Consider the following 24,906-nt stretch of genomic DNA (forward strand, 5'->3'; position numbering starts at 1 on the left):
CTCAATCAAAGAAGAATCCCTTCCTTTGAATGGAAGGGTAGGGGGAGTCTTCTTATCCCTCTGAGAGCAATGAAGGTCAACTCCACACCAGCTCCCCGGTTACCCTCCTTAGAATGTCTTTCAGAGTCATCTGCCATTTGTCCACTGGCTCGTTACAGTGCGGCTGACGAAACAGGTTCTCACCACTCACAGTAATGGATGCATTTGCCTGCTTCCCTTTCAAAATCTGGATTCAGTCCCTAGAAACACAAGGCCTGACACCAATGGGACCAGCGAGCATTCCCATGTATATTTAATCGGTAACTTGCCTCTGTCTTTCTTTCAAAACCATCCAAACCTCTTTTCCAACTGAGCAATGAGGATTGTATTCTCTTCTCTACACAGGACATAGATCCGCCAGCCCCAGATGACACAATTAACAGCATTCTCCTGTATTCCTTAAATAAGCTCACCGAAGCTGCAAAATAGTGTGCAAAGCTGTCATGAGGATTCCACTGCACAGCTCCAATGTCCCATTTGCTCTGGCGAGAGATCTTTCGGTGACCTTCGAAAGGAGCATCTAGATTGACGATGTATAAGAATCTGCGACTAGAGACCAATATCAACATTATAATAGTATAAAAACACGACATCATTGGCATTAATATAGAAAAGCACAATTGGAATTGCTTACAATTTGCAAGCAGTGCTCCAAAAAACCCAAACACACATGGCATTTATTTACTCTGAAAGGCAAAGAAGTGACAACAGTAACTTAAGGTGGCTGTCAAAGGGAAGAAGTATCCCTGTGAGAGTCCCACCTCCAGAGATGGCCTTCCGTACCACATCCATCCATAAGAGTTTGGTCCTCCCCTGGATTCAGCTCCAACCTACCCTTCTCCCAGCCTTTCCCAACATCCCCACCTGCCACTACCACTAAGGTTAATTACTAAATTAATCAATTCCACACTACTCCAATTGCATGGTCTACATTTTGACCACAGAATTGATCTCTATAGCAGGACTACTAATGTTAAGACTCTTGTCCTGAGTCAGCTAAGCATTCACAGTATGAACCATGTCTTCAATATTTTTTTTTTCTTTTTTTGAGACAGTCTCACTCTGTCACCCAGGCTGGAGTGCAGTGGTATGATGTCGGCTCACTGCAACCTCCACTTCCCAAGTTCCAATCGAGTAGCTAAGATTACAGGCACCCACCACCATGCGTGGCTAATTTTTGTATTTTTCGTAGAGACAGAGTTTCTCCATGTTGGGCTGGCTGACCTCAAACTCCTGACCTCAGGTGACCCACCCACCTCAGCTTCCCAAAGTGCTGGGATTACAGGTGTGAGCCACCGCACCCGGTCATCTTGAATATCTTTGTATGCTTCACATTACTAGGCACAGCGCTCTGTACTCAACAAATGTGAGTTAAATTAAACATATAACTTTTTTCTTTTGAGACAGAGTTTCACTCTTATTGCCCAGGCTGGAATGCAATGGTGTGATCTCGGCTCATTGCAACCTCCTCCTTTCAGGTTCAAGCAATTCTTCTGCCTCAGCCTCTGAAGTAGCTGAGCTTAGATTAAAAGTATGTGCCACCATGCCCACTAATTTTGTATTTTTAGTAGAGATGGGGTTTTTCCATGTTGGTCAGGCTGGTCTTCAACTCCCAACCTCAGGTGATCTGCCCACCTTGGCCTCCCAAAGGGCTGAGACTACAGGTGTGGGCCACTGCACGCAGCTAAACATATAACTTATTACTAAGACAAAATCCTGTAGAAGTAGAAAATCTCAAAATTCCCCTGTAAGTTGACTACTCCCTGGTCAAGAGAACTAAACTATATCTATTAGGAGGGGAACTAACAATAACAAAAAGGAATAATAATGAAACTAACACATTAAGTGCCAGTAACGTTCAAGGTGCCAACCAATATGAATGATCTGAAAACAGGGAGGTCCTACATTCACCTATTTTCTTTTTTTTTTTTTTTGAGACAGAGTGCCGCTCTTGTTACTGAGGCTGGAGTGCAATGGCACGATCTCGGCTCACCGCAACCTCCGCCTCCTGGGTTCAAGCCATTCTCCTGCCTCAGCCTCCTGAGTAGCTGGGACTACAGGCACGCACCACCATGCCCAGCTAATTTTTTGTATTTTTAGTAGAGACAGGGTTTCACCACGTTGACCAGGATGGTCTCGATCTCTCGACCTCGTGATCCGCCCGCCTCGGCCTCCCAAAGTGCTGGGATTACAGGCTTGAGCCATCGGCGCCCGGCCCACCTGTTCTCTTTTTAAGTAAAATACCCTTGGTGTGTGAATCAACATCACTGCAGCCATCAGGTTTTGATTCTTTCCTAGAGACCACTCAAAGCCTGTGGAGATCAATGAGAACAGGTAGGCTCCAAAATAAAGGAAAAGATTAATCATCCCTCCTCAGAAGAGCCAGGAAATGGCATACAAACTCTATGTGGTAGCAGAAACTCTGAGAAGAGATGATGGATTCGAAGAAGAAAAGCCAGGGGAAAACACAATTTCACAGAACTTCCAGGACTTCTAAGAAAGTTCAGAACAAGTCTGGGCACAGTGGTCCAAACCTGTAATTCCAACACTTTGGGAGGTCGAGGCGGGTGGAACCTGAGGTCAGGAGTTCAAGACCAGTGTGGCCAATATGGTGAAACCCTGTCTTTATTAAAAAGACAAAAATTAGCCGGGCATGGTAGCGTATGCCTGTAGTCCCTAGGTCTTCACAGGACTGCCTGGCCTGCCACATCTCTTCTTAGAGAGACGAATTCCGTTTTCTAAATGCTGGGACATTCAGGAAGTTCTCCTCCCTCCCCTCTAAGGGGCTTACGAGAAATCACCAAATTAAAAGCCTATCTAACCCAGTGGGGCTTTTGAGTATGTGGGTTTGTGTTTGCAGAGTTACAGAGCAGCAGTACGCAAAAAAGAGGTACTACCATTACCACTGGCAGTACTACCACATGCTAGATATCACCAAGTGCAAGGAGAAGGAAATCTTGTGCATACGTGGAGCCAAAATGCAGTGGAGGATTCCTGTTCGGAAGAGCTACTCGAAGGCTGAGGCAGGAGAATCGTTTGAACCCGTGAGGCGGAGGTTGCAGTGAGCCGAGATCGCACCACTACACTCCAACCTGGGCGACGGAGCAAGATTCCGTCTTACAAAAAAAAAAAAAAAAAAAAAAAAGAAAGAAAATCACAGAACAAAGATCACTTAGAATCTCTGGCCTCCTTCAAAGGAATCACCTGATCCTGCGATGGCTGGCAGGCATCGTCCCATCAGAAGAACAACTGCACAAGGCTAGTAGGTATACATATGAGGTGTGCATCAATATGGGGGTGCAGACACCTTACAGAGCAAATATAAAAGAGCAGAAAGTGGGCACTTCAGGGTAAACATGCCTGATAGAACACAGGTGTTTATCTTCATTTTCCCCAACGCTCCACTACAATAAGAGTAAAGAAAGACAAAAAAACCTCCAAAGGCAAAGAAAATGAGATAGGAAATGAAAAGCAGATGGACAAATGGTAACTGAGCTAAAGAAAGCTAAGTAGGCCGGTGCGGTGGCTCACGACTGTAATCTCAGCACTTTGGGAGGCCGAGGTGGGCGGATCACCTGAGGTCCAGAAGTTGGAGACCAGCCTGGCCAACATGGTAAAACCCCGTCTCTACTAAAAATACTAAAAAATTAGCTAGGCATGGTGACAGGCAGCTGTTAATTCTAGCTACTCAGGAGGCTGGGGCATGAGAATTGTTTGAACCCGGGAGGCAGGGGTTGCAGTAAGCCAAGATTGCACCACCTCACTCCAGGCTTGGTGACAGACTGAGACTCCATCTCAAAAAAAAAAAAAAAAAAAAAAAGGGTAAATAAAGTCGAAGTTCGTGGAGAGAGAAGTGAGTGTGAAGCAAGCTGCTCCCCCCACAACTGGAGGCTGTAGTCTCAAAACAAGAGCAAGGGGTAGGGCTGGAAGACAACACGCAAAACAAAGCTAGGAGAGCTGTGTGTGAAAGAGCACTAAGGAGAGGGTTACATGCAACCCATCCAGCCAGGTGGCTGCCTCAGTGGAGCGTGGGTGCTCTTCTCCCCTAGAGCAGCCCCAGACCTGGGAAGTGCAAAGTGCTGTACTCAAATCTTCCTCTATGCGGCAGAGACTAACACAACCAAAATAAAACAAGGCTTTATGGTTGGACGAAGCAGCTCACATTTTAAAGTCTCAGCGCTATAAGCTGAGGCAGAAGGATCGCTTGAGGCCTGGAGTTCAAGACCAGCCTGGTCAACATGGCAAGACCCTATCTGTACAAAAAAATTGATAATAAAATTAGCCAGATGTGCTAACATGTGCCTGTAGTCCCAGCTACTGAGGAGGCTGAGGCAGGAGGATTGCTTGCCCAGTAGTTCAAGGCTGCAGTGAGCCATGATTACACCACTGAGCTCCAGCCTGGGTGACAGAACAGAAAAAGAAAAAGAAAGAAAAAACTCCTCTCTTGCCTCCCCACTACCCTCCAAAATAATAGTAATAAAAAGAAAAAGGAAAAAGGATGAAGAAGAGAGGGAATGCAAAGGAAACAGAGATAAACACAGGAGAGAGGCCGGGCGCAGTAGCCCACACCTGTAATCCCAGCACTTTGGGAGGCCGCGGTGGGTGGATCACTTGAGGCCAGGAGTTCTAGACCAGCCTGGCCAACACGGTGAAACCCTGTCTCTACTAAAAATACAAAAATCAGCCAGGCATGATGGCGCACATCCATAATCCCAGCTACTCGGAAGGCTGAGGCTGGAGAATCGCTTGAACCCGAGAGGCACAGGCTACAGTGAGCCAAGATTGTGCCACTGCACTCCAGCCTGGGCAACAGAGCCAGATTCCATCTCCAAGAAGAGAAAAAATCTTGGAATTAATATTCTGGAAGAGTTAAGAGACAATATAAATAATAATAAACATTAAAATAATAGTTGAAATTTTTTGAAAATTAAAATAGTATTTGAACTTTAAAAATCTGATGGTAGTGGCCAGGTGCAGTGGCTCACACCTATAATCCCAGCACTTTGGGAGGCCGAGGCAGGTGGATCACGGGGTCAAGAGATTGAGACCATCCTGGTCAACAAGGTAAAACCCCGTCTCTACTAAATTAGCTGGGCATGGTGGCACGCATCTGTAGTCCCAGCTACTCAGGAGGCTGAGGCAGAAGAATTGCTTGAACCCAGGAGGCAGAGGTTGTGGTGAGTCAAGATCGTGCCATTGCACTCCAGCCTGGGTAACAAGAGTGAAACTTCATCTCAAAAAGAAAAAAAAAAATCTGATAGCAGTGTTAGAAGCTAAATTTAAAACTCCCAGAATGTAAAAGAGACAAAAAGGCCAAAAGAAAAGTCATATAGGATACCCAACACTGACTACTAATAGGAATTCCAAAAAGAAAGAAAGAGAAGAAAAAAATGAGGCTGGGCATGGTGGTACACACCTGTAATCCCAGCACTTTGGGAGGCTGAGGTGGGCAGATCATCCGAGATCTGGAGTTTGAGACCAGCCTAGCCAACATGGCAAAATCCTGTCTCTATTAAAACTACAAAAATAGCCGGGCGCGATGGGTGTATATATTTGTAAATTTTAGCTATTTACTTAAGTTTACCACGCTTTAAACAGTTTACTACATATATTGTAAAATTCAGTATAAGAAAAGGCCAGGTGCAGCAGCTCACATCTATAATCTCAGCACTTTGGGAGGCCAAGGAAGGAGGATCACTTGAGCCCAGGAGTTCAAGACTAGCCTGGGCAACATAGGGAGACCCTGTCTCTACAAAAAAAAGGAGGAGGAGGAGGAGGAGGTGGTGGCGGGGGAGGGGGAGGGGGAGGGGGGAGGGGAGGGGGAGGGGAGGGGAGGGGGAGGGGGAGGAGGGGGAGGAGGGGGGAGGAGGAGGAGGAGGAGGAGAGGAGGAGGAGGAGAGGAGGAGGAGGAGAGGAGGAGGAGGAGAGGAGGAGGAGGAGAGGAGGAGGAGGAGAGGAGGAGGAGAGGAGGAGGAGAGGAGGAGGAGGAGAAGGAGAAGAGGAGGAAGAGGAAGAGGAGGAGGAAGAGGAAGAGGAGGAAGAGGAAGAGGAAGAAGAAGAAGAAGAGGAAGAGGAAGAAAAAAAAAAGAAAGAAAAAAATTAGCCAGGCAGGCGTGGTGGTACATGCCAGCAGTCCCAGCATCTCAGGAGGCTGAGGCAGAAGGATCATTTGAGCCCTGGAAGTCAAGACTGCAGTGAGCCATGATCTGCATACCCACCTAGGCAACAGAGTGAAACCTTGTCTCCAAATATATAGATATATAAGTGAGGGCCGGGCGCGGTGGCTCAAGCCTGTAATCCCAGCACTTTGGGAGGCCGAGGCGGGCGGATCACGAGGTCAAGAGATTGAGACCATCGTGGTCAACATGGTGAAACCCCGTCTCTACTAAAAATACAAAAAATTAGTTGAACATGGTGGCACGTGCCTGTAATCCCAGCTACTCAGGAGGCTGAGGCAGGAGAATTAACTGAACCCAGGAGGCGGAGGTTGCGGTGAGCCGAGATCGCGCCATTGCACTCCAGCCTGGGTAACGAGAGCAAAACTCAGTCTCAAAAAAATATATATATAAATGAAAATGAAAGTTCTAGGTCTTTCCAGAATCACCACAATGTCTTTCACAATGGTTGAACTAGTTTACATTCCCTCCAACAGTGTGAAAGAATTCCTATTTCTCCACAGCCTCACCAGCATCTGTTGTTCCTTGACTTTTTAATAATTGCCACTCTGACGAGCAAGAGATGGGGTCTCATTGCGGTTTTGATTCGCATTTCTCTATGATCAGTAATGATGAGCTTTTTTTTTCCCACACATTTGTTGGCTGCATAAATGTCTTCTTTTGAAAGGTGTCTTTTCATGTCCTTTGCCCACTTTTTAATGAGGTTAAGTTCCTTGCAGATTCTGGATGTTAGACCTTTGTCAGATGGATAGTTTGCAAGAATTTTCTCCCATTCTGTAGGCTGTCTGTTCACTGTGATGATTGTTTCATTTGCTATTTGCTGTGCAGAAGCTTTTTAGTTTAATCAGATCCCGTTTGTCAACTTCACTTTTGTTGCAATTGCTTTTGGTGTTTCTGTCACAAAATCTTTGCCCATGCCTATGTCCTGAATGGTACTGCCTAGATTTTCTTCTACAGTTTTACAGTTTTGGGTTTTACATTTAAGTCTTTAATCCATTTTGAGTTAATTTTTTTATAAAGTGTAAGGAAGGGAGGCCGGGCGCGGTGGCTCAAGCCTGTAATCCCAGCACTTTGGGAGGCCGAGGCGGGTGGATCACAAGGTCGAGAGATCGAGACCAACCTGGTCAACATGGTGAAACCCCGTCTCTACTAAAAATACAAAAAAATTAGCTGGGCATGGTGGCACGTGCCTGTAATCCCAGCTACTCAGGAGGCTGAGGCAGGAGAATTGCCTGAACCCAGGAGGCGGAGGTTGCGGTGAGCCGATATCGCGCCATTGCACTCCAGCCTGGGTAACAAGAGCAAAACTCTGTCTCAAAAAAAAAAAAAAAAAAAAAAAAAAGTGTAAGGAAGGGGTCCAGTTTCCATTTTCTGCATATGGCTAGCCGGTTCTCCCAGCACCACTTGTTAAATAGGGTATCCTTTCCCCATTGTTTTTGTCAGGTTTGTTAAAAATCAGATGGTTGTAGATGGGTGGTCTTATTTCTGATATCTCTATTCTGTTCCATTGGTGAATGTGTCTGTTTTTGTACCAGTACCATGCTGTTTTGGTTACTGTAGCCTTGTAGGATAGTTTAAAGTCAGGTAACGTGATACCTTCAGGTTTGTTCTTTTTATTTAGAACTGTCTTGGCTAGGCCGGGCACGGTGGCTCAAGCCTGTAATCCCAGCACTTTGGGAGGCCGAGGCGGGTGGATCACGAGGTCGAAAGATCGAGACCATCCTGGTCAACATGGTGAAACCCTGTCTCTACTAAAAATACAAAAAACTAGCTGGGCGTGGTGGTGCATGCCTGTAATCCCAGCTACTTAGGAGGCTGAGGCAGGAGAATTGCCTGAGCCCAGGAGGCGGAGGTTGCAGTGAGCCGAGAACGCGCCATTGCACTCCAGCCTGGGTAACAAGAGCGAAACTCCGCCTCAAAAAAAAAAAAAAAAAAGAACTGTCTTGGCTATACAGGTTCTTTTTTGGTTTCACGTGAATTTCATAGTTTTTTATAATTCCGTGAAGAATGTCAGCGGAAGTTTAATGGAAAGAGCATTGAATCTATAAACTACTTTGGGCACTATGGCCATTTTCACAATACTGATTCTTCCTATCCATAAACATGGACTATTTTTTCTATTTGTTTCTGTCCTCTCTGATTTCCTTGTACCATGGATTGTAGTTCTCCTTGAAGAGGTCTTTCACCTCCCTTGTTAGCTGTATTCCTAGGTATTTTACTCTCTTTGTAACAATTGTGAATGTGAGTTCATTCATAATTTGGCTCTCTCCTTGCCTACTATTAGTGTATGTAATGATTATGATTTTTACACATCGATTTTATATCCTGAAATTGTGCTACAGTTGCTTATCAGCTTAAAAAGCTTTTGGCCTGAGACAATGAGGTTTTCTAGATATAGGATCATGTCATCTGCAAACAGGGACAGTTTGACTTCCTCTCCATTTGTTTTTTCTTTTTTCTCTCTCTCTTCCTGTTTGAATATTAATTATTTCTTTCTCTTGCCTGACTTCCCTGGCCAGAACTTTCAACACTATGTTGAACAGGAGAGGTAAGAGATTCCTGAAAGACCTAGAGGAAGAAATACCATTTGACCCAGCAATCCCATTACTGGGTACGTACCCAGAGGCATCTAAATCATTCTAATATAAAGATACATGCACACATATGTTCAGTGAAGCACTATTCACAATCGCAAAGACATGGAATCAACCCAAATGCCCACCAATGGTAGACTGGATAAAGAAACTGTGGTACATATACATCATGAAATAGTACGCAGCCATAAAAAATGAACAAGATCATATCGTTTGCAGGAACATGGATGGAGCTGAAAGCCATTATGCTCAGCAAACTAACACAAGAACAGAAAGCCAAAACCTGTGCCTTCCAGGTTCAAGCAATTCTTCTGCTTCAGCCTCCTGAGTAGGTGAGATTACAGGCATGTGCCACCATGCCCAGCTAAAACATTAAGTACACAAGAACACAGGTAGGGGAACAATGCACACTGGGGTTTGTTGGGGGACCAGAGGGAGGGAAAGCATCAGGATAAATAGCTAATGCATGTGGAGCTTAATACTTAGGTGATGGGTTCACAGATGCAGCAAACTACCATGGCACACATTTATCTATGTAACAAACCTGCACATCCTGCACAGGTATCCTGGAACTTAAAATAAAATTAAATTTAAAAAAGAAAAGAAAAGACTTTGAGAGGCCAAGGCAGAGGCAGGTGGATCGCTTGAATATGAGATGTCGAGGCCGCAGTGAGCTGAGATCACACCAGTGACTGCACTCCAGCCCGGGCGACAGAGTGAGACCCTGTCTCAAAAGAAAGAAGCAAAGAAAGAAAGAGAGAGAGAAGGAGAAAATGAAATGAGGCCAAGGTGAGAGGAGTGCTTGAGCCAAGCAGTTCAAGACCAGCCTGGACAACAAAGCAAGACCCCTACTCTTAAAAAAAAAAAAGAAAGAAAGAAAAAGAAATAAAGAGCTTCAATATCATGTTGAAAAATAGTAAGTATGTGTGCCAGGCATGGAAGCTCATGCCTGTAATCCCAGCACTTTGGGAGACTGAGGCAGGCAGATCACTAAGTCAAGAGTTCAAGACTGACCTGGTCAACATGGTGAAACCCCATCTCTACTAAAAATGCAAAAATTAGCCAGGGGTGGTGGCGGTCACCTGTAATCCAAGCTACTCTGGAGGCGGAGGCAGGAGAATCACTTGAAACCGGAAGGCGGAGGTTGTAGTGAGCCAAGACCACGCCACTGCACTCCAGCCTGGGCAATAAGAGTAAAACTCCGTCTCAAAAAGAAAAAAAAAAAAATGTGAGCAGGGAGCTGGTGGCAGAAAAGAGATACCAACCTTTCCTTGCCTGTGTACCCAGTATGACACACAAAAAAATGATAATAATTGTCTCTGGGGAGGAGGTCAGAGGTAGGAAGGAAATTTGATTTTCACTGTATATCCTTTTGAACTTTTTAAATGTTTACCATGTTGTGTGCTTTTTTTAAAAAAGGTAAATTAAAACACAATTTCAAAATAAAGTAATGTAGCTAATAGAAAAGAAAGTATTTTCACTGATTTGTAAATGGGTTCATAAACAACTACATTAATAAAAACACAGTCACTCCTAGGGGTAAGGGCTATCATTGAGAGCAACACAAAAGGGAAAGGGGACCATGACTGTTAAAAACATTTTGGTGGGGAGGAGGTCTTGCTATGTTGACCAGGCTGGTCTTGAAAAGCCCCTGGCTCAAGTAATTCTCCTATGTCAGCTTCCCAAGTATCTGGGACTAGAGGCATGAGTCACCATGCCCGGCTTGATTATCGCACTTTATCCCAATGTTACAATGCTAGGGTTTTCATTAGCAAAAGCAGACGTGGCCCTTATTGGCCAAGTCTTAAAAATTTTGAGCCAGAAGACACTAGAGAAACTACGTCATTCGATTCCTTCATGATGAAATAACATTCCTTCATGAGAAAACCAAAGTCCAGTTAGGCCAAACTGAATAAATGTCCAGAGGCTCATAATTAATGGCACCACCAAACTGGAATTCAGATTCCTTCAATCCCAGGAACTACCTCCTTGATTATCCCAGATTACATCCTTCAGGTATATAGTTGCAAATATCCTTGAGTCTTGTGGTAAACACAAAACTGCAATTTCGCCAGGCGTGGTGGCTCACGCCAATAATCCCAGCACTTTGGGAGGCCAAGGCAGGCGGATCACCTGAGGTGGGGCGTTTGACAGCAGCCTGACTAACATAGAAAAACCCCAAATCTACTAAAAATACAAAATTAGGCAGGCATAATGGTGCATGTCTGAAATCCCAGCTACTTGGGAGGCTGAGGCAGGAGAATCACTTGAACCTCGGAGGCAGAGGTGAGCCGAGATTGTGCCATTGCAGTCCAGCCTGGGAGATGAGAGCGAAACTTCGTCTCAAAAAAAAAAAAAATTGCAATTTCAAGTCCAAGCTACCAGTCACTAAAACTTCAAAGGTATTTTATTGCTTAGCTATTAGATAAGAGATTAAAATAAACTGCAAATAATCCCTACAAGTAGCACTGAGGTAAACAAGATATTAGAAATAAACTCTACAACTGTAATCCTTAAATATAAGAATAGCTTCCAAGTTCCCAGAAACCCCCTGATTTGCAATTTGTTTCCAGAAATCATGGCAGACAAACTCTGCAAGCTTACTTACCCAGAAAGCACTGCATGCTGCCCAAGACAGTCCACAGACATCGCAGTTGCCTGTGGGAAAGAACACAGATTCAGTGCTGCCAGCAAACCCAGCCAGGGAGAGAAGGCAGAGGTCTCCGTGGCTCTCCCTCTTCCTATCTCCCCAGAAGTCCCCAGCTTGAAAGTATCATTAGTTCTCTACAGTGGATGCTTTTGCTGACCCACTTCTAATTCACAACCAAATTTCGCATTTGCTTTTTTATATTTTTTTGTAGAGACAGTCTTGCTATATTGCCCAGGCTGGACTTGAACTCCTGATCTCACGTGATCCTCCCATCTCAGCCTCCCAAGTACACATTCGTTTTTGACAACAGGGCAGTTGCTATCTGTTACTCCCACACCAAGACTACACACCACCAAGCCGGCACATTCTAAACTGAAGAGACAAGCTGGGTGTGGGTGGTAGGTCACACCTGTAACCCTAGCACTTTGGGATGCTGAGATCATTTGAGGTCAGGAGTTCAAGACCAGCTTGGCCAACATGGTGAAACCCTATCTCTACTAAAAATACAAAAATTAGCCAGGCATTGTGGCTGGCACCTGCAATCCCAGCTACTGAGGAGGCTGGGACAGGAGAATCACTTGAACCCAGGAAGCAGAGGTTGCATGAACCCATATCGCACCACTGCACTCCAGCCTGGGCAACAGAGTGAGATTCTATCTCAAAAAAACAAATAAAAAATAAATTGAAGAGTCAGAAGTCCTGGAGCCCATGGGGAGACTGACTAGCTCAGAGAAAACAGCAGCTACTGTGCACAAAGAACCTCTTCCAAGTGAAACCTAACCCAGGAGGCCCCCACCCCCCCACACACACCCAAGACACTCATGACTTCCCAAAGGGCATGGACTGACTTCCCAAAGGGCATGGACTTCTCAAACCAAATGGCAGTTGGCAATATTCAAACACCATCCCTGATGAATCCAAGGTCATATGCTTGATGCTGACATGCCCAGGTCACATTTGCTCTGAAATTTCTAGCACATTTAACTGGTTTCTATTTCCCAGGACTCCCAATTCCTAGGGAGCACTATCATATCATTTCAGGATCCAAGGTCTAACTCCCAAGAGACTGCACTGAGTCCAAAGAATGTGCATTCAGTCTGAAGCACAAGGTTTATTTATTTATTTATTTTTTAATGGAGTCTCACTCCATTGCCCAGGCTGGAGTGCAATGGCACGATCTCAGCTCACGGCAACCTCCGCCTCCCAGGTTCAAGCAATTCTCCTGTCTCAGCCTCCCAAGTAGCTGGGACTACAGGTGCACATCACCAAGCCTGGCTAATTTTTGTATTTTTAGTAGAGACAGGGTTTCGCCTTGTTGGTCAGGCTGGTCTCGAACTCCTGACCTCAGGTGATCCACCCGCCTCATCCTCCTAAAGTGCTGGGATTACAGGTGTGAGCCTCCGTGCCCGGCCACAAGGCTTATTTTAATCCTGGCAGTTATTGCCCTGATTTTTTTTCTTTGGTCAAGTTCAAATCCTGCTGCATACTTATGGCAGTATCATGAAACAGTCTGTACCACTGTTTGGTCATTAAATGCTCTAAGTTCTCTCCAAGACAGTATCAACAAAGAATCCATTTTATACATTGTGTCACAATCACAAATGGTAAGCACATTCTTTCCCTCACCCTCGCTGGCCTTATTTAGTGGGTTTCTCAAGTTGTCCACCCTCAAGAAACAACATGGGTAATACTGGGGAAGCCGAAGTACTCTCGCCAGAGCCTGCAAAATGATTAATATGCACCCCTCAGTGCATCAGAGTCAGGAGCAGAAAGAAGACGGAAAGGAAGGCAGTGAAATGACATGCCATTTCCAGGACTCCTCTGTGCAATTTACAGACAGTAAGGAGGAGGGCAAGATGGTTCCTCTAACAAGATCTGTGTCATCTTTCTGGGGAGTCTGGGGCCCCCAAGATTCCAGGCACTTGGTATATACACACCTTTTCCCCCACTTTTTAGCACTCACTGAACACTAATCTAGGTACTATCGGGAAGGGATCTTACAGATATAATTAAGGTCCCAATCAGTTGACCTTAAGATAGAAAGATCTCGGCTGGATGCAGTGACTCATGCCTGTAATCCTGGAACTTTGGGAGGCCAAGGCAGATGGATCACCTGAGGTCAGGAGTTCGAGATCAGCCCAGCCAACATGGTGAAACCCCATTTCTACTAAAAATACAAAAATTAGCCAGGCATGGTGGCATGCACCTGTAATCCCAGCTGCTCAAAAGGCTGAGGTGGGAGGATTGCTTGAACCCAGGAGGCTAGAAGTTGCATGCAGTGAGCTGACATCTTGCCATGTACTCTGGCCTGGGTGACACAGAGAGATTTTGTCTCAAAAAAAAAAAAAAAAAAGAAAGAAAGAAAAAGAAAAGAAAAAAAGGCAAATATAGTATCATAACTCACCCATATCAGGGGAAGTTATTTAAAAAAAGAAAAACCACCACCACAATACCACCTATATGATTTTCCCCACCACTACCCTAGAAAAAAAAGGCTACCACTGCATTTGCAGGAATACACTAAGGAAGGTTACACTACGCTGCCCCAAAGAAGGAATGGAGAAAGAAACACTGAGCAGAGGAAGTGAAGACAGCCTGACTAGACAAAGTTAGTGCTTTGTGGGATGAAAGGAGTCTGCAACCCAAGCCCTGTCCACCCTCAGCACACCAGATGGGGAATTCTAGACATCGGTTAAGAACCACGGGACTGTGGGATTTTGTATGATCCAGTGCAAGTGAGGAGGGGAAGCCCTGTGATGACTGAGACGGAATCTCCTGGCAGTCTAAAGAAAGGTGCCTGCTGCAGATTAAAGACAGGTTAGAGAAGTCAAGTGGCATTTTATGTCCTCTTCCAGACTAAAATTTAAATTGGCTACTTAAAAATATGTATATATTATATTATATAGTATATAACATAAAATATGTATGTTATATACATTATATATTATATCTTATATCTTATATACATATATTACATTATATATTGTATTATATATTATACATTTTATATTATATATTACACATATTTTATATATTACATACTATGTATTATATGTTATATATTACATATATTTATATATAACAGAGTTTCTCACTTGTTACCCGGGCTGGAGTGCAATGGCGCAATCTCAGCTCACTGCAACCTCCACCTCTCGGGTTCAAGTGATTCTCCTGCCTCAGCCTCCCAAGTAGCTGAGATTACAGGCATGCACCATCACAGCTAATTTTGTATTTTTAGTAGAGTCGGGGTTTCACCATGTTTGCCAGGATGCCTGTAATCCCAGCACTTTGGGAGGCTGAGACAGGCGGATCACTTGTGGCTAGCTCGACACCAGCCTGGCTAACATGGTGAAACCTCGTCTCCACTAAAAATACAAATATTAGCCATGTGTGGCGGCATACTTGTAATCCCAGCTACTTGGGAGGCTGAGGCAGAGGAATCCCTTGAACCTAGGAGGCAGAGGCTGCAGTGAGCCGAGGTCGTACCACTGCACTCCAGCCTAGGTGATAGAGTGAGATGAAAGAAAGAGAGAAAGAGAAGGAGAGAAAGAAAGAAAGAAGGAAAGAAAGGAAGGAAGGCAGGCAGGCGGGCAAGAAAGAGAGAAAGGAAGGAAGAAAGGAAGAAAGAAACACTGAAGAAAGTATATCAAAATGTTTACAAGTAATTGTTTCTAAATATGTTAATTTGCCTGATTTAACTATTCTTAAATAATTATATTCATAAATAATAACATTTTGTACCAAACAAAGACATATAAAGTCAATTTGCAATAAACTTTCATGCGTATGTGTGAGACCGTCACACAGGTTAGACTGCAGTGCCACGATCTCAGCTCACCACAGCCTCAAACACCCAGGTTGAAATGATCCTCCCACCTCAGCCTCCCGAGTGCACACCACCATGCCCAGCTACTTTTTGTGGAGTTTTGGGGAGTTTTCTTGACACAGGGTCTCACTCTGTTGCCCAGCCTGGAGTGCGGTAGCTCAAACTCAGTTCACTGCAACCTCCACCTCCTGGGTTCAAGTGATCCTCTCACCTCAGCCTTCCAAATGGGTGGGACCACAGGGACATGCAATCACACCCAACTAATTTTTTTGTATTTTTTAGTAGAGACAGGGTTTCACCATGTCGGCCAGGATGGTCTCAATCTCTTGACCTCCTGATCCTCCCGCCTCGGCCTCCCAAAGTGCTGGGATTACAGGTGTGAGCCACCACGCCCAGCCAATTTTTTTGTATTTTTGGTAGAGATGGGGTTTCACCATGTTGCCCAGGCTGGTCTAGAACTCCTTTCCCCTTTGTTAATTTTTGTCGACTTTGTCAAAGATCAGTTGGTTGTAGGTATGTAGCTTTATTTCTCTGTTTTCTATTGTGTTCCATTGATCGATATGTTGATTTTTATAGCAGTACCATGCTGTCTTAGTTAACACAGTAGTACAGTAAAATTTAAAGGCAGGCAATGTGAAACCTCCAGATTTGTCATTTCGCTTGATTTTATTTATCTCCTAAATCTCAAGATATACCTCCTCTAAGAAGCTCTCCCAGGGACCTCTAAGCAGGTTCCACCTTTTCCAAAAGCACTTTCTCTGCCCTCTGTCACACCACAACTTGCTTTGTGTTTAGTTATGGCTATACATGTTTTTCTTCCTCCACTAGTTGATGAGCCCTGCTGAGCACAGTCTATTTCATTTTTCCCAGAGCACCCAGCAAGGTGCTTTATACACAAAGGTGCTCTGTAATAATCTATAGTGTGAAAGATGGTCGGGGCTGGGCATGGTGGTGCACATCTAGAATCTCAGCACTTGGGAGGCCAAGGCAGGAGGATTGCTTTGAGCCTGGGAGTTTGAGACCAGCCTAGACAACATGGTGAAACCCCAACTCTAAAAAAAGAAAAAAAAATTAGCCAGGAATGGTGTCATGTACCTGTAGTCATGTTACCTGTAGCTATTTGGGGGACTGAGGGGAGAGGATCTCTTGAGCCCGAGAGGTTGAGGCTGCAGTGAGCCATGTTCACACCATTGCACTCCTGGCTGAACAACAAAGCAAGACCCTATCTCAAAAAAAAAAAAAAAAAAAAAGTCAAAAAAAGGTGGTAGGTCAGAACCAGGTCAAATTCAGGGTCCTTCCAGCTCACAATGTACCAAGGTGTTCCTGGATGTCTCTGAGAATATATTTGGTAGTTTCTCTCGATAATTCCCCTTAATAATTTATCACCCATGAGTTTATATAAACTTTTCAAGTTCATTTGTTTCGTTAATACCTACTAGGGCAGGCGTCCCCAAACTACAGCCCGCAGGCCGCATGCGGCCCCCTGCCGCACTTCAGGAAGGGGCACCTCTTTCACTGGTGGTTAGTGAAAGGAGCACAGTATGTGGCGGCCCTCCAACGGGTCTGAGGGACAGTGAACTGGCCCCCTGTGTAAAAAGTTCGGGGACACCTGTCCTAGGGTATTAACTCACTGCCTGCTATGTGAAATGTTCTATTAAAATAATGAGATAAGGCCGGGCGCGGTGGCTCAAGCCTGTAATCCCAGCACTTTGGGAGGCCGAGGCAGGTGGATCACGAGGTCAAGAGATCGAGACCATCCTGATCAACATGGTGAAAGCCCGTCTCTACTAAAAATACAAAAAATTAGCTGGGCATGGTGGTGTGTGCCTGTAATCCCAGCTACTCAGGAGGCTAAGGCAGGAGAATTGCCTGAACCCAGGAGGTGGAGGTTGCGGTGAGCCGAGATCGCGCCATTGCACTCCAGCCTGGGTAACAAGAGCGAAACTCCTCCTCAAAAAAAAAAAAAACAAAGGGATAAACAAAATTTTGTGTTTCTGACAGTGACCCCCCCAAAAAGAGGGGAAAAAAAAAAGATTTGTATACCTTACCCATATAATTTATACTGTACTGTAAAATTTTAATCAGTTCTTTCTTTCCTTGTTTCTTCTGTCTCTCTTCTGTCTCTCTCTCTCTCTCTCTCTCTCTCTCTCTCTCTCTCTCTGTCTCTCTCTCTTTTTCGGGGGGTGGGGACGGAGTCTTGCTCCCTCACCAGGCTGGAGCATAGTGACATGATCTCGGCTCACTGCAACCTCCACCTCCTGGGTTCAAGCAATTCTCCTGCCTCAGCCTCCTGAGTAGCTGGGATTACAGGTGCCTGCCACCATGCCTGGCTAATGGTTTTTGTATTTTTTTAGAGAGGAGATTTCACCATGTTGGCCAGGCTAGTCTTAAACTCCTGACCTTAAATGAACCACCTGCCTCGACCTCCCAAAGTGTAGGAATTACAGATGTGAGCCACCGCGCCCAGCCTCTCTCTCTTTCTTTAAGAGTCACACTCTGTCGTGCAGGCTGGAGTGTAGTTGCACTCACTGTAACCCCAAACTTCTGGGCTCAGCCTCCTGCCTCAGCCTCCCAAGTAACTGGGACTACAGGTGCACACCACCATACCTGGCTAAGTTTTAAATGTTTTGTATAGATAGGGTGTCACTATGTTGCCCAGGCTGGTGTTGAACTCCTAGGCTCAAACAACCTTCCTGCTTCAGCTTCAGCCTCCCAAGTGGCTAGGGTGATGGGAATGTGCCACCATGCCCAGCCAAATCCTTGCTTTTCCACTCTGAAAAGTTCTCCAAAACTGCAGGAAAACCAACTTACTGTGGAGGACTGCTCTCTGTCAAAACAGGCATCTCTAAAAAAAAGAGAATCAAGTCCTTCTTAGGAGACTTTGTTCCTTCAACTGCAAGAAGGATGGTGGCTTTTGGCACACTACCACTTTAGGAATTATACACCCTTTTTAAAAATAAAGTTGATGGTGATATTTGATTCTTATTATCTTGGAGAAAATATAATTAATAATTTGAAAAAGTCAAGCTAACTGATGAAGGAAATCAACCCCAAGACTCCATATACAAATTGCTGCTGCCCTTGTTTAAAAAATTTCTCGGTGAGCCAACTTCCAAAGGCAGCTGTGTTCTGAAGCAGTTGGTTTCAGCATCCAAAGCAACAAGTCACAATTTATCAAAAGGAGGAAAATTTCTACCATTTCTACAGACGTAAAACGGACATGGCCTGGTGCAGCAGGAAGGGCTTACATGGGCTTTGCAGTCAGAATTCAATTAAAACTCATGTCTAGGCCGGGCGCAGTGGCTCATGCCTGTAACCCCAGCACTTTGGGAGCCAAGGTGGGCGAATCACAAGGTCAGAAGATCGAGACTAGTCAGGCCAATGTGGTGAAACCCCGTATCTACTAAAAATACAAAAATTAGCTGGGTGTGGTGGCAGGCGCTTGTAATCCCAGCTACTCAGGAGGCTAAGGCAGGACAATCTCTTGAACCCAGGAGGTGGAGGTTGCAGTAAGCCGATACTGCACCACTGCACTCCAGCCTGGGCAAAAGAGCGAGACTCCATCTCACAAAAATAAAATAAAATAAAATAAAATAAAACCCATAACTAGGCTGGGCATGGTGGCTCAAGCCTGTAATCTCAGCATTTTGGGAAACTGAGGTGGGTAGATCACTTGAGGTCAGGAGTTCGAGACCAGCCTGGCCCACGTGGTGAAACTCTATCTCTACTAAAAATACAAAAATTAGCCGGGCATAGTGGTACACAACTGTAATCCCAGGTACTCAGGAGGCTGAGGCATGAGATTCACTTGAACCCGGGAGACCGAGGTTGCAGTGAGCTGAGATCATGCCACTGCATTCCAACCTGAGTGACAGAATGAAACTCTGTCTCGAAAAAAAAAAGGTTTTATAGACTAAAGCCACACACTGAAAACCACTGATTATTAAAGGGGTCCGACGATTTCAAAGGACAAGAGCCGCTTTCTATTTAAATTAGATATGAACACTGCTGCCCATGCTTGTTTGTTTTTTGTTTTGTTTTGTTTTGCTTCTGAGATAGGGGTCTCTATTACCCCAGCTGGAGAACAGCCTCAAACTCCTCGAGAACAATCCTCCTGCCTCAGCCTCCTGAGTAGATGGTAGATGGTACCTAGCTTAGTGGTCAGTATACATTAAGTGGTTGATAAATGTTAATTGTTATTAATATTAAATTAGAAAACTGGCCTAAGGAAGCAACACCCTCAGCCTGGTAAAACAGCCCTCTTATCTGCCCTGTCATTTTACAGATAAGGAGAAAGATTAGGGGATGTACCTAGTAGTACCCAGTGAGTGCCATTTTAGTTTGTGGGTAAGTGAGAATGTTCCCATTTAATTAAATTTAATTAGCCAATTAATGTTTTAGTTTGTAAGGAAGTGAGAAAATTCCCATTCAATTGAATTTAATTAATCAATTAATTTTTTTCTTTATTTTTTGAGATGGAGTCTCACTCATGTCACTACTCTGGAGTGCAGTGGCATGATCTCAGCTCATTGCAACCTCCACCTCCTGGGTTCAAGTGATTCTCCTGCCTCAGCCTCCCAAGTAGCTGAGATTACAGGCGCCCACCACCATGTCCAGCTAATTTTTTTTATTTTTAGTAGAGACGAGGTTTCACCATGTTGGTCAGGCTGGTCTCAAACTCTTGACCTCAGGTGATCCACCCACCTCAGCCTCCCAAAGTGCTAGGATTGCAGGCATGAGCCACCACTCCTAGCCAATTTTTGTATTTTAGTAGAGACAGGGTTTTACCATGTTGGCCAGGCTGGTCTTGAACTACTGACCTCAGGTGATTGGCCTGCCTTGGCCTCCTAAAGTGCTGGGATTACAGGTATGAGCCACTGTACCTGGCCGAATTAATTAATTTTTAATTTTGTGATCCACCATGACATTCAAAGAATTTTCTCATTTAAAAGGGAAGACTTCCTGAGCAAAACCCCTATTGCTGAGCTTGTGAACAAGAGTCTGCGATAGCCAACGTGTAGTGAGTGTCAGACAAGGATGGCTCAGAAAAAGCTTTGGGCCAAGCGTGGTGGCTCACGCCCACACTATGAGAGGCCAGGGCCGGTGGATCACTTGAGCCCAAGGGTTTGAGACCAGCCTGGGCCACAGAGTGTGACCCCATCCCTACCGAAAATGAAAAACTTAGCTGTGCAAGGTGGCTTATGCCTGCAGTACCATCTACTCTATCCTTAGGAGGCCTGCTTGCAAGGGTGGCTCTTGGCTGGTGTCTAGGAACTTGGATTTTGGGAGCATTTCACTGCCTCTTAACTGGTATGAGAGGCTCCCTGTGCCTCAACTGTATGTATAAACAATGTGGTTTACACTGAGTGCCTGCTTTCCTTCTGAAGGTCTGGAATTTTGGTACCTGTTAAGGCAGAGGGTGCCCACATGACCAGCCCCAAATAGAAACTGTGGGTACTGAGTCCCTGATGAGCTTCCTTGGTACACAGCGTTTCTCACACATTGTTCCAGTTACACGTGGAGGGAACTGAGCACATCCTGTGTGCCTCTACAGGATAGGACTCCAAAATGCTTAGGCCTGGTTTCCTTCTGCCTCATGCCACACACCTTTTCCCTTTATTATGTCCTTTTGCTGTAATATGTCATAACTGCAAACATAACTGTGAATCCTCCTTGCAAGTCACTGAATCTGTCGTGGCCCAGGGAACCCCCAACACAGGTAGGTACTACTATCCTTGTTTTATGAATGAAAAAAATCAGTCAGCCACAGAGTCTCATGCCTGTAATTCCAGCACTTTGGAAGGCCAAGGTGAGCAGTTTACCTGAGGTCAGAAGTTGGAGATCAGCCTGGCCAACATGGTGAAACCTCATCTCTACTAAAAATACAAAAAATTAGCCAGGCATGGTGGTGTACACCTGTAATCCCAGCTATACCGGAGGCTGAGGCAGGAGAATCACTTGAACCTGGGAGGCGGAGGTTGCAGTGAGCTAAGCTCATACCACTGCACTCCAGCCTGGGCAACAGAGCAAGACTCTGTCTCAAAAAACCAGGGCTGTGCACATTGCCTCATACCTGTAATCCTAGCACTTTGGGAGGCCAAGGCAGGTGGATCACCTGAGGTCAGGAGTCTGAAACCAACCTAGCCAACATGATGAAACCCTGTCTTTACTAAAAATACAATTACCTAGATGTGGTGGCGGGTGCCTGTAATCCTAGCTACCTAGGAAACTGAGGCAGAAGAATTGCTTGAACCAAGGACGCAGAGGTTGCTGTGAGCCAAGATCGCACCACTACACTCCAGCCTGGGCGACAAGAGCAAAACTCTGTCTCAAAAAAAAAAAAAAAGAAAAGAAAAGGAAAGGAAAAGAAATGGAAGTTTAGAAAGGAAGTAACTTGCTCAAGATCGCACGGAAGACAGGTGGCATAACCTGGATCTTAACAGTCTGGCACCAAATCCTTAACCACTTTACTATTCTCTTCTCCCATTCATCACCGCATCTCTGTATTAAATTTTCTTGAAAAAATAAAATAAAATAGGCCAGACGTAGTGGTCCACACCTATGATCACTGTACTTTAGGAGCCTCAGGTGGGAGGATCACTTCAGCTCAAGAGTTTGAGACCAGCCTGGGCAACACAGCAAAACCCTCATCTCAATTTAAAAAAAAAAAAAAAATATATATATATATATATATATATATAAATTTTTTAAAAAAGAAAAAGTCATAATTCACAGTACATATATTAACAGTCACTTACCCTAAAAAGTCCTACTTTGCCCCTCCATCTCTATAGTTTTTCCAAATGAAAATCATATGAAACTAGAAAAGCAGGAACCAAATCTGGATTGATCCAGAAAAACGTACAAATTGTTAATTATTCAGAATTTTCCTCCTAGCCAAAGAATTTCTTCAGTTGTGTTTTTATGTTTTCTTTTATTTTCTTTTCTTTTTTTTTTTTTTTGAGACGGAGTTTCACTCTTGTTACCCAGGCTGGAGAGCAATGGCGCGATCTCGGCTCACCGCAACCTCCGCCTCCTGGGTTCAGGCAATTCTCCTGCCTCAGCCTCCTGAGTAGCTGGGATTACAGGCACGTGCCACCATGTCCAGCTAATTTTTTGTATTTTTAGTAGAGATGGGGTTTCACTATGTTGACCAGGATGGTCTCAATCTCTTGACCTCGTGATCCACCCGCATCGGCCTCCCAAAGTGCTGGGATTACAGGCGTGAGTCACCGTGCCCAGCTTATTTTCTTTATTATTAGAGTAAAACACAGTCTTCAATCTTTATCTTTGGGGAAAAGTTGTTGTAATGCTGAGACTAGTAAACCACCAACCATTATTAGGTCAGCAGAGAGCATACTTTCTGCTGAGATGATTCATTTCAAGACAACAGAAAATATTGGAGATTATCTTTATGAACCTAGAATATAAACATTTTCTTTTTTTTGAGACAGAGTCTCACACTGTCACCCATCCTGTAGTGCAATGGCACAGTCTCGGCTCACACCTCCTGGGTTCAAGCGATTCTCCTGCCTCAGCCTCTCAAGCTGGGATTATAGGCATGCGCCACCACTCCCTGCTAATTTTGTATTTTTAGTAGAGATGGGGTTTCTCCATGTTGGTCAGGCTGGTCTCAAACTCCCGATCTCAAGTGATCCACCCGCCTCGGCCTCCCAAAACGCTGGGATTATAGCCGTGAGCCACATCGCCCAGTCCCAGCCTTGATTTCTACTATTCTCCAATAAAAGGAACCAGGGATCCTTTGAGAAATGGCTGATTTTAGGACTGGGGCAGGAAATACATAAGATCAAAGTTGAAGGAGTTGTGCATGATCAGTAGCCGCTACACGAGAAAGATGGCGGAGCAAAAGCAAAGAAAAATCCCTTTGGTTCCAGAAAATCTCCTGAAAAAGAGGAAAGCTTATCGAGCCCTCAAAGCCACCCAGGCAAAGCAGGCACTTTTGGCAAAAAAGGAGCAGAGGAAAGGAGAAGGGCCCAGGTTTAAGTGATTGGAATCATTCCTACATGATTCCTGGTGGCAGAAACATGACAAGTTCATGTCAGATGACTAGAAGCGAAACCTCATGCCTTGGAATTGCCAGATAAATTCCTTGCCTTTGTCATATGTATCGAAAGGACTGACGGTGTGAGTTTACCGGTGCAGAGAACCACTGCAAGACTTCGCCTAAAGAAAATTTTTAGTGGCGTCTTTGCAAAAGTCACCCCCAGAACCTAAAAACGCTTTGTATAGTGGAATGTTGTGTGACTTGGGGATTTCCAAATCTGAATTCTGTCCAGGAACTCATTTTGAAACATGGACAAGCCAAGGTCAAGAATACCACCATCCCTCTGACAGACATCACTGTGATTGAGGGCACCTAGGCAAGTTTGTTTCATTTGCTTGGAAGACCTCATTCGTGAAATTGCCTTCCTGGGGAAGCATTTCCAGGAGATCTCATGGTTCTTGCACCCTTTCCACCTCTCAGTGGCCCCTCATGCTACCAAAAATAGAGTGGTCTTCCTCAAGGAGGTGGACACACCTGGCTGCCAGGGTGAATGCATCAATCAGCTCATCTGTCAGCTGAACTAGACCCAGGTGAGGCAGGGTTGAAAACTGCTCTTGGACTGACATTGGATGGGCCATGCCTTGCCACTTTAAAAGTTCTTTTTGCACTTACCAGTTTTTAAAAGTAACCTTGAGATTGGGAGGAAAGAGGAGGCTGGTACAGGCAGATAGAGACCAGCAGGGAGCAACGACTGCCTGGTTAAGACATGGGGCTAGGAGTTACAGGCCTGAAGATGTTGAGTAACTAAAAACGGTATTGCTGTGGTCATTTAGATGGAATTGGGGAAAGAATAATTTTAATAACTGATTTCAAAAAGGCTCTGAAGATGTGAATCATCTATTTGCTGAAGAAATCTTAACTCTTTTCGAAATTAAAAAAAAAAAAAAAAGGTTGAGTATCGCACAGTGCCAGAAAGTAAAAACTAAAACAAAAACACTGATGATGAAGGTGTCAAAGGAATACAAGAGCCAAGTGAAAGGGCTCCCATGGTAAAAGCTTGAACAATTTCAGTACAAAATTAAGTTATACTGGGTTATAATACAAAGTATAAAATAAATATCTGTGAGTTCTTTATGGTCTCAAAGTCTAAAATAAATATCTGTGATATATACAAATGACTGAGTAAGTAAATAAATAAGGGAGATTAACTTGCCACTCTTCAAGTATGGGCTACAATTGGAGACTATGTTCCAAAAAGGATAGTATAGAAAAAGGGCAAAAAGAGCGTTTACAGTAGAGAAACCTGAAAACCACCACCTCGGCCAGCTGCTCTTGATCAATACCAGCAGTGATATGTCTTGCTCATCACCCTTAATATGCTGTGATAAGGCTGGGAACTTTACCTCTGGGGTCTTCATCCCAAAATCCATCATCTCAGTCTACTCATGAAAAAAACAACAGACAAACCCCAACTGAGGGACATTCTACAAAACACCTGACTAGTACTCCTTAAAACTGTCAAAGTCATCAAAAACAAGGAAAGCCAGGTGCATGAGTCACAGCTGTAATCCCAGCACTTTGGGAGGCCGAGGTAGGTGGATCACTTAAGGTCAGGA

General features: G+C 44.6%; 1 protein-coding gene across 5 annotated transcripts in view; it reads right to left on the reverse strand.

The window, feature by feature from the left end:
* Window positions 1–24,906, reverse strand: part of WDR59 (WD repeat domain 59) — a 137,245-nt gene that overhangs the window by 106,542 nt on the left and 5,797 nt on the right. For 2 of the 5 annotated variants that reach the window (XM_010350625.3, XM_010350624.3), the window contains exons 2-3: window positions 11,418–11,467; window positions 453–588 (exon numbers count right to left, since the gene is read on the reverse strand). In XM_010350625.3, coding sequence (XP_010348927.1) covers window positions 453–588; window positions 11,418–11,458 — 177 coding nt within the window. In that variant the 5' untranslated portion in view covers window positions 11,459–11,467. Of the gene's footprint in view, window positions 1–452; window positions 5,682–11,417; window positions 11,468–24,906 lie in introns of those variants that run through there. The other 3 variants (XM_074406368.1, XM_074406354.1, XM_074406361.1) reach the window with 3 other exon arrangements.

Source organism: Saimiri boliviensis, chromosome 1, assembly GCF_048565385.1.
Source record: "Saimiri boliviensis isolate mSaiBol1 chromosome 1, mSaiBol1.pri, whole genome shotgun sequence".
NCBI classification, from domain to species: domain Eukaryota; kingdom Metazoa; phylum Chordata; class Mammalia; order Primates; family Cebidae; genus Saimiri; species Saimiri boliviensis.